This window comes from Echinops telfairi, unplaced genomic scaffold, assembly GCF_000313985.2.
Source record: "Echinops telfairi isolate 266 unplaced genomic scaffold, ASM31398v2 ScPeMD7_443;HRSCAF=831, whole genome shotgun sequence".
NCBI classification, from domain to species: Eukaryota; Metazoa; Chordata; class Mammalia; order Afrosoricida; family Tenrecidae; genus Echinops; species Echinops telfairi.
This window is the reverse complement of record NW_022104341.1, coordinates 6,717,631-6,727,256: the sequence shown is the minus strand read 5'-3', so window position 1 is coordinate 6,727,256 and position 9,626 is coordinate 6,717,631. Positions and strand designations below refer to the sequence as shown.

The 9,626-nt window shown below is 55.5% G+C and overlaps 1 protein-coding gene across 1 annotated transcript in view; it reads right to left on the bottom strand.

Annotated features, from left to right (window-relative positions):
• Positions 1 to 5,424, bottom strand: part of GNAT2 (G protein subunit alpha transducin 2) — an 8,602-nt gene extending 3,178 nt beyond the window's left edge. The window contains exons 1-4 of the mRNA XM_004699536.3: positions 5,307 to 5,424; positions 4,100 to 4,142; positions 3,522 to 3,663; positions 2,165 to 2,322 (exon numbers count right to left, since the gene is read on the bottom strand). Of these exons, the coding sequence (XP_004699593.3) occupies positions 2,165 to 2,322; positions 3,522 to 3,663; positions 4,100 to 4,142; positions 5,307 to 5,424 (461 nt within the window). The remainder of the gene's footprint in view (positions 1 to 2,164; positions 2,323 to 3,521; positions 3,664 to 4,099; positions 4,143 to 5,306) is intronic.
• Positions 5,425 to 9,626: the final 4,202 nt, after the last annotated feature.

Below are 9,626 nucleotides of genomic sequence, written 5' to 3'. Positions count from 1 at the left end.
CATCTATACATTTGTTGCCCTCATCATTCCCAAAATTCGCTTGCCTTTTGGGTTCCCAGAATCAGCTCATTTTCCTTTTTCCCCCTCCCCCTCCCTTCTCTGCCCCCCTCTACAACCATCTTTTATCTGTCTTCAGCACCATGTGACTTGCACGTGAGATTAATGGTAGTGCTTAATAGCTTCTTCATTCTGTTGGATCCCCTCTCTTTGGAATGGGCACAACTATGGATCCCTTCTGGTTGACTGGCCAGGTGAGTGTCTTCTAAATTTCTTCCAGCATTGCATTCATTGTTGAAACATCGCAATTGGTGTTCTGCCAATTCCTGGAATTTTGTTTTCACCAGTGCCTTCAGGGTGGCTTGAAATTCTTCAAGACCCTCGATCATCCGCTGCCTCCTGGCATGGCTCAGTGTCAACAAGTCCTACCTCCCATCTTCGCCGGATGCTTTCTGTAGTGGTGAATGTTTCACTCATAGAATCATTCACGATTGCAGCTTGAGGCTTGAATTTCTTCAGTTCTTTCCGCTTGAGAAATATTGAGGATTCCCCCCACCTTTTTTTCTAACTAAAAGCCTCTGCCGTCCCATACAACCGTTTGTCATGTTCAGCTGCCTTTTGCAATGTTCCGTCCAGCGGCTTGACATCCTCATTTCTCCCACTGGCTTCAGTTACGCTGCATTCAAGAGCAGGCTTCAGCGGCTCGTCTAGCACCATCTGGTCTTTCTCCTTTCCTGCCTTTGACGACCTCTTGTGTCATCATGGAGGCCGTGCTTGATGTCACCCCGCAGCTCCTCCGCACTTCTTAGTGCTCAGTGCCTCCAGTCTATGCTCTGACAAAAATCATTTTACTGGGGGCTCTTACAGCTCTTATAACATTCCATACATCAATGTGTCCAGCATATTTGTACATATGTTGCCGTCATCATTTTCTAAACATTTACTTTCTACTTGAGCCCTTGGTATCAGCTCCTCTTCCCCCCTCCAATCTATTCTTGAGATGGTTTCGAAATTCAGCGGGGCGATCCTCAGAGTCAGACTTTCGCTCTGTGGATTTGTTTTCATTTTCTTCAGCTCCAACTTGAACTTGCTTGTGAGTAACTGATGATCTCTACCACAGCCAGCCCTCCCATCATCTCTTCCCACAGATGCAGTCCTTTTGATTCCTGTGGATTCCACCCAGCAAGATCCCAGGGTCTAGTCACTGTCCGTGTTGTTGAAAAGAGAGTGTCACAATGGTCTTGTGCAGTCCTGTCATGGTCTCGGCACGTCACAGATGACTGCGTTTGACTTCCGCGTTCTAGCCACCGGGATTCGTCGGTGCGTTTGGGCTTGATGTTGGATCTGTTTCTGACTGCTTGGTGTGCACATTTGAACGTCACATTAAGTGGTTGTCCCTGTAGGCATGTGCATATGCTATCACTAATAGCACTGTACTTCAGGATAGGTCTAGAACTTTCCTTTTGGCCGATCAATGTGATGCCACATGCCAAATCTTCAATTTGTCATCCCCAGCATCCTAGACCACGTGACTGCCAAGTTCAGGATAGTCTCTGCTAGTCTGTGTCTGCTTGCTAATTTCCAGGAGACCCGTCTGGCTGAGGTAGGATGGGCAGACTCTGTGTCCGTTATCTGGTTGGAACCAGCTTTGCCGTGTTGGCTCTTTGCCCCGGCAGTTTCTATGCCACCTGCCCAGAGACCCTGTGGCTAAGGGGAACTTTGGTTTCTGGTTAGTGGTCTAAGTAGTGCCTGAGTTACCAGCTAGAAAACTGAGCCCTGCGGGGGCTGCCATCAGGACCCTCACGGCCCAGGAGAGCGTGTGGCAGAGCCGCAGGGCCGCTCGGTGGTCACGGCTCCGAAAGGCCTGTCTCCATGTCTGGCCTCGGGAAAAGGACATGCAGGCCGAGAGCGCGCCTCTGCTTACAGTTCGGCATCAGCTCCCTAAGCTGCAAGGTAGCCAGTGCGAGACAGCAGGGCGAGCTGGGAACCGTGGCACGCGTCCCTTCTTAGAGGCATTCGATGCAAACACAGTCACACACAGTCAAGTCCAGGGAAACGAAACAAAAGCAGAATTCAACCCACGGCCTCCAGCTTTCGATGTCCAAATTACAAACTGCGCGAGGTTTCTCCCCCACCCCCAACGCCCGCCCCCACGTCAGAGACTTACTAAGAGGCGGAGTCATTGAGCTGGTACTCCGCGGCTCTGTCGAAGCAGGCTTGCACGCCGTCATCCTTCCACAACTTCTTGATGACGTCCACCAGCTCCGGAGGCATGGTGCCCTCCTCGATGGAATCCGCCAGGTTGCCGAGCTGTCGCCCATCATCCTATAAGGCAGAAACCTGGCTGAGAACGACACCGGGGTCATGACTGCCCGGGAGGCTTCTGGGAGCGACTTCTGAATTTCTCCCAGAGCGCAGGAAGGCGGCGCCTCCCAGGAAGAGTAGGTACCAAGAAGAAGCACTGTGGCTTTGTGAGTTGTTGCCCCAGAGACAGAGCATGCGCCACATCCGGCCCTGGGTGGTCCTCTCTGTGTTTCTGCCTTCCATCAGTCGTCCCCCAGCGCACCTCCACAGAGCAGGTCTGCTTCTGGGGGAGGTGGCAAGTTTAGTGGCCAGGATGATCAGGAAATCCATTGCTTTCGTCTTGCAGTGGTGCACAGCCAAGGAAAGGCCAATACTGGAATGAGCACTTTACCTTAGACACACTCCATGGCCAGGAGCCCTGGTGGCACAGTGGTTATACATTGCGCTGCTAACTGCAAGGTCAGCAGTTTGAAACCACCAGCTGCTCTGAGGGAGAAAGATGGGGCTTTCTACTCCCATACAGAGTCACAGCAGTTCTCCCCTACCTTGTAGGGTCACTATGGGCCAGCGATGACTTGATGGCAGTGTCGGGGATTGGGGGGGAGGGTAGGGGGTGACCAAGGCACAGAGCCCAAAGAAGGTGGCCAAGTAAGACACAACTCGGGGGAAGCTGAGCACGCAGCTCGCTGCCTCGGGGCCCATTCTGGCTCACAGCACCCCCGTCTTTCTCCCTCGGAGCCCTGGTGGTGGGCTGCAATCCGCATGGTCGGCAGTTCAAAACCACCAGCAGCTCCTCAGGAGAAAGACTGGGCTTTCTACTCCTGCAAACAGGTACAGCCTTGGAAACCCATGGGCGTCACCGAGTCAGCCAGCGCTGACCTGGGCAGTGAGTCAGCGGCACATTTGTGACCCCGGCGACTGCTGTCGGGTTCATGTCTGACTCAGAGTGGTCCCTGTGACCCAGTAGCTCATCTCCCCAGGAGGGGTCACCAGGCCTTTCTCCCATGGACTTACCAACCTTTCAGTGACACGCCCCGCGCCGCCCCAGGGCTCCTTTCTTATAAAGGCTGGAGCTACTTCCTTCTCCCGAAGGACCTGGAAAGGTTGGCGGAACCTCGGCAGGTAGCATTTTCGTCAGACACAAGTGGTTTCGGACCCATCGCTGGCCTCTCTCCCTTTGTCCTGGCTCCACCCTCCACCGCATACCAGTCCCCACATACCGCGCGGCCTGTGTTGGCATAGTCGATGCCCAATGTAGACATGGCCCGGATGATGGCCAGGATCGACTGCAGCACGTTGCCGTAGATGATGGACTTGAACTCCAGGCACTCCTCCGGCGTGTAGCCGTCCTGGTGGATGATCCTGCAAGGGGCAGACACCCAGCCCCCCGCTGGACCTGAGTAACCAGGCCAGAGCCGTGGGGATCTGGGGACTGAAAGGGTCGCAAGCACCTTCCCCCTGTGTCCCCATCGATGTTCCATGGTGGAGGGTGAGGCAGGGCAAGGCATGTCGGGAATCAATACTGCTTTTGTCTGGCTCACGTCTTTATGAAGTAAAATGCCAATTTCTGTAAGCCCCCAAATTTATGAAATGGGACAAGTGGCAGCGAAGGAAAGCGGACAGCTTCAAATGTTTATGCCAGGAGAAAAAGAAATTCAATTGGGCAGGGGTGTGGCAGGGAGAGAAAGAGTATTGGGAACCATACTTTCCATTCTCTACACGGCCCCTTACAGCTCACTGAAGCACCCTTGGCCCTGAGTACTACCCTTGGGTACTCTGGGCCTTCGTCCCTACTCACTTCATCTGCTTGACGATTGTGCTCTTGCCTGACTCGCCGGCGCCTGTGGAGGAAAAGGCTGATGTTTGAGATCCCCGCCCGCTCCTCCTCCACCCCTTGGCCAGAGAGGTCTTGGCCTCTGCTTGGTTGGGAGAACACAGGAACCAGTGTTCTCGCTGTGGCAATTGGGGGGCGGGGGGCGCTCTTTGATGCACTCTAGGATGCTTATCAACATTCCTCACCTCTCCCCGCTAGAGGCTACTAGGCCCCCTCCAGCTGGGACAGCCACACTGTTTCTAGACAGGGTCACACATCCCTGGAGAGTGTGATCTGCTCTTTTTCCCACCCACTGGTGTCTGAGGACACTGGTAGTGGGGCAGGCAGGAGGGCTGGGTGCATTGTCATCTTGCTAGCTTCTTGTAGTAACTCATTCACCCTCCACTCCGCCTCCTAACCCCCACGCACCTTCCCCCTCTCCCCCTCCCGTCTATTCCACTCGGAGACCTCAGCCTCTGCCCACTTCGCTTGTGCTTGTTTGCTCCCGCTAAACGGCTCATCCTGATCCCGGAGGAAAGCTGCTTAGGCTTAAGTGCTCTTGCCGTGGCCCTGCCCTCCCTCAGTTTCCCCTACCCCTGAGCTTACAGAGCTAAGCTCCTTTAGTGTGCCCTTACGGGATGTGCCACAGATGGGCCGGAGAAGAGAGGTGCTTCAGCCAGGCCCCAGCGGGGCCTCTGCTACAGAAAGCCCCCCTGGCCCTGCTAGTCACTGGGGGGGTTTCTCCTGACGCTTGCCCGTCTCAGTCCCTTTGCCAGCCCTGATGGTTTCTCAGGCTGAGCTGCTGAAGGGCCCTTCCTTTCTGGGCACGGCCCAGCGATGACGCAAGGATGCGGAGAGGCAGCTCCTGAAGGCCAGGAAGGCACTGCTGATGGAGACCCCACCCCGTCCCTCTCGGGGATCCGCACCTCCAAATATCTTGTTCCTCTATCAGCAAGGAGAAGGGCCCCTGTAGCCCCCCGTCGTGTGGAGGGGCCGCTGGACCATTTCACGGTGGCTGTGTAGACCCCCCTGTTCACTCTGCCTCCAAGCCCCCAGCCTGCTCGCCTGAGCTGGGGTAGGGGAGAGGAAAATGCCCTCCCTGCCCCCCCCCCCCGACTTTCTGGAAGCCCCTACCACCCCGGGTCAACAGGAAGGGCAGGGCTCCCCTGGGCTCGCCTCCCGTGGTGCGCACCCAGCAACAGCAGCTTGATGGTCTTCGCCTCCTTGTCAGCACCCTCCTGCAGCTTTTTCTCCAGCTCCTTGGACCTCTTGGCCAGCTCCTTGTCCTCCGCACTGGCTCCACTGCCCATCCTTCTGCGTCTCCTCGGCTGCTTCCTCTGCTCACACGCTTCTCTTCTGGAGTTTCCTATCTCAGAAGACAAGGGGGAGGAAAAAAGTCGGGATGAAGTACCAGCTCCTTAGCTTCCCTACGTGCGGCTGGGTGAAGGAACAGGCTATGTCTCCCGACTAGTTCTCCTGTGCAGGCTCCCTTGGCTGAGACACCCTACCCCAAGGGGAGGCCTGCTTCTTAGTCTGGGGATTAAGCTAATTAAGGGTTAAGCTAATTAAGAGCTCACTGTGACAAAGGGCAAAGACGCCCTGTGTTTGTGTGGTAGGGAGATGATCTGTTGGGTCCTGACACAGGACCTCTCCAGAGTCAGAGGGCGGCAGGCCTCATCCCTCTGAGAGGCTTACCCCTGAAAGCCTGCTTCCTGGATTCACCTCCATCCCAGCTGGACATTAGGGGTGCCCACAAGCATAGGACACACTCCCCCTGCCGAGCCCTCCACAGCACAAGACTTCACCCAGCACAGCAAGATGGTCCCGGGAAGGGTCTCTTGTTTGGGGAGGCGCCCCCTCCGTGGGAAGTTCAGAATTGCTGCGCGTGCTACCCTGCTGCTGTCCCAGGAAGCTGTTCACTCTGGTCTTTGGCATTTGCTTGTCTCTGCACCCACTCTGGTTCTTAGCACCTACCTACTGCTTTATGTTGGACACCTGCTTTGTTTACCGATCTGTTTCTCATCCAACCTCCGCCCCCACCCGACGACCCCTGGCTCTGAATTCCTCCCCCTGGATATCAAGGATCCCCTAGTCCGCCCCTTAGACCTTCGGGGTTATTAGAGGGCCCTCAATAATTTGGTGAGGGTGGGAGAATAGGGTACGTGGTAGATTGTAGGGCTGCTTCCCCGGGACCCATGGAAGCACTTGAAGCCCAACTTCATCCCGTAACTGCACTTTGCGGGGCTTTGTGGCACCTCACAAGACAAACTTTGCCTCCTTGGGAGGTGGGATGCCAGTCTCTGGCCCCCTCAGGCTCCTTCCTGGAGAGGCAGGGGAATGCAGTGTAGCATCCCACGGGGAAGGCTATGCCCATCCTTCCCGTACAGTGAGTCTTGGTAGCGGAGTCTCCCTCCGATGAAAAGACTGTGGAAGTCTGGTACCCAAACTGTTCTCCAGAGACCAGCAACGTCCCCTCAGCTGGTGAGCAAGGCAGGTGCTCAGGCCTTCACCCCACCTCCTGATTTAGGATTGGGGTTCCAGGAGATTTGGGGGCACTCCCCTAGAGAGCTGACTTCCCCCCAACTTGCCTAACCTTAAGAATCACCTGCCATGCTCCCGGATTCCACTTAATTCTGGGCGTCACTGACAGGAAGGAGCAGCCTGGCTTCAGTGACCTTGAACTATGATCTGTACATGCACCTCCTTCTCAAATAGGGTTTAGAATCAACTTCCTCTGCTAACAACACCAATCTCTGAGCCAGAAAGACGGTCATTTTTAACGACCCCGAGTGGTTCCTGCCATCTGGCCAGCTGGCTTCGAACAGCGGCTCTCAACCTCTGGTGTGCCTTGGGGTTGATCAGGGGAGTTTAGTTGTTAAAGACTGATTTAATTGGTCTGGATTGCAGTCCAGGCCTGGGGATTTTTTTAATTTCTCCTGAGTGATTCAAGTGTCCAGCCACAGTGGAGAACCTCTGTGCTTCCAGGAGCTCAGTTGCTTGGCCCTGGGCGAGCTGGCTCCATGAGTCAATGGCCCTGTAGACCCAGGGAGTAAAAGCAGACACTAGTCTCCCCCCACCCAGACCATCGCCAGTCATCTTCCTCGTACCCACCGCCCTCCCTTCTGTCTCTGGCCTGGGTACCTGGCCAAGTAGCCCCAGGCCTGGAGCCTGGACACTCAGGGCTGATAGAGAAGCAGGCACCGAATCGAGGGGGTCAGAGGGTGGGAGGGCAGGACAGGAGGGAGGGGAAAAAAGAGGAGCTGATGCCAAGGGCCCAAGTAGAAAGAAAATGTTTTGGAAACGATGATGGCAACCTATGTACAAATGTGCTTGATACAATGGATGTATGGATCGTTAAAAGAGCTGTAAAAGCCCTCAATAAAATGGTTTATTAAAAATAAAATAAAATAGAAAAGAAGAAAGGTTAAAAACAAAAGCAGCAAGCACCAAGGCGCTGCCCTCGATGAAGTTTTCCCAACCAGACACTGGCAGGTGCTTATCGACTTACAGGAGAGCAGGAGTCTCTTTGACATTGTGACTGTCTTGGAACCTTGGCTATAAGGTTTCAGTAATTATACCTGCCCACCGGCCCGGGCTGGCCTGCCCGCATTATTGGTAACTTACACCGAACAAGCCATCGCTGTGCCCCAGGGTGGCACTGCTCAGAGCCAGGCACCGCTGGGAGCCCTGTAGGGGATTGCTCTGGGCCACCACGCTTCCTTCACACAGCGCCACGTGAAGTGCTGGTGAACGCCCCACTTTCCAGAGCCCATCAGGAGGCTTCAGGGTGAAGCCACCCGCTCACGGCCTCACAGAGCAGGTTTGCCGGCTTCCCCGAGCGGTGATCTTTCCACATAGCCACACAGTGAGAGGAAGGACGCTTGTGGGTGGGCGAAGGGAGTGGGCAGACGCTTGACCTCAGTCGCGCAGCAGCACTGGCTGCCTTTACAGGAACCATGGACCTGACCGGCACCCAGGCTCAGTGTTTGTGCTCTTTCCCTTTTCCAGCTGCCGCCTCTGCAGACCTCAGCGTTCGCTGCTTCTGCTTTGGCCTCTGGCTCGCTGGGTGGAACTTCCCCATTCCGACTGTTAGGAGAGGGGACTCCTGACCGCAGCCTGGCCCCTGCAAGCGCAGGCCCACCGCTGTGGCCTCCTGCCGCCTGGCTGGGCTGCCCTCTGTGCCTTCTTCCCAGGGCCAGGGAGGCTTGTTCGCTTTTTATGAAACGATGCTGTGAATTTGTGTAGTGGGACTCTTCATTTTCAAAGCACTTAACTCTACGACCGCGTTTGGGAACAGCCTCGTGGTGCAGTGGGCCATGCAGGCCAGGTGCTTCAGCAGTCAGAGACCGGAAGCCCTGAGAGATGCTAGCCCGTGTGAACTGGCAGGCAGTGTCAGAGCACACAGTCCTAAAAGCCACATCATTGTGCATGGAAGAGGGATCCCCATTCCCCAGGAAATCGGGATGAGTTTCCAGAGGGAGGTGAGGCAGTCGGATCGCTCTGACACCCTGTGTGAGGGACTGTGGGCTAGCCTTGGGCCACGGATGGAGTGGGGAGGGCGTGAAGAATGAGGAAGTGCCTTGGGATCTTTGGCTAAAGGAATCCAGTGCTGGCTCCGGGGAATTCAGAACTGTGTAAAACCTAGCCTCCACCCCTGGTAGGAGAGACAATTATGCACACAGCTAGCCATAGAAGGAGAGAGGGAGGGGTGGTACATGAACAGAATTGCAATAAACAGTCAATCAGAACAACTGAGATGGGTGCCTGGCACTTGGGGGACAGGAGAGAGCTTAGGCAGGGGGTGGGGTGTTAAATGGTGTGGAGGCAGGCGTTTCCAAATGTTCTTAGAGGAGGGTCCATGGAGGGATGGAGTGGCACTTGGGGACAGCAAAGGAACACTGAGGGAAGGGCTTTGAGTAACAAGACAAAACTCTGGTGGGGATTTGTAGCACCAGCCAGGGCCCTGCACTGCCAGCACCCTGCGGGTGGGAGGAGGGCACCCTCTGAGAAACTGGAGCCCAACAACATGGTCGGAAAGTGCTAGTTCCATGGGGAGGTGGATTGTGTTGTGGACTCTGTCTCGGCCTGTAGGTGAAACTGAACGCCTGAGAATCAAGCCCAAATTTGCCCAGGGCCTAGGGGAGTTGGGCTGCAATCGGTAAGGTCGGCTGTTCAAAGCCACCCACCGCTCCTTGGGAGAAAGACAGGGCTTTCTACTCCCATTAAGAGTTAGTCCCGGAAACTCGACCGAGGGCAGTGAAGAGTTTTGGGGGAAGGAGCCCTGGTGGCTGGGATCCAATCCACATGGTTGGAAACCACCAGCGGCTCTGTGGGAGAGCCTGGGCACTCTACTCCCGTTACCGTCTCGGAAGCCCACAGCAGAGTGGCCGTGACTCAGCACTGGCTGAGGGCATGAGTTGGGATTTTGGAGGCAAAGCGCTGAGGGTCTGTCTTGAAGCCTGGGGGCTCTCGCTCCCAAGACTAACATCTGCAGAGTGCTCTAATAGCTCAC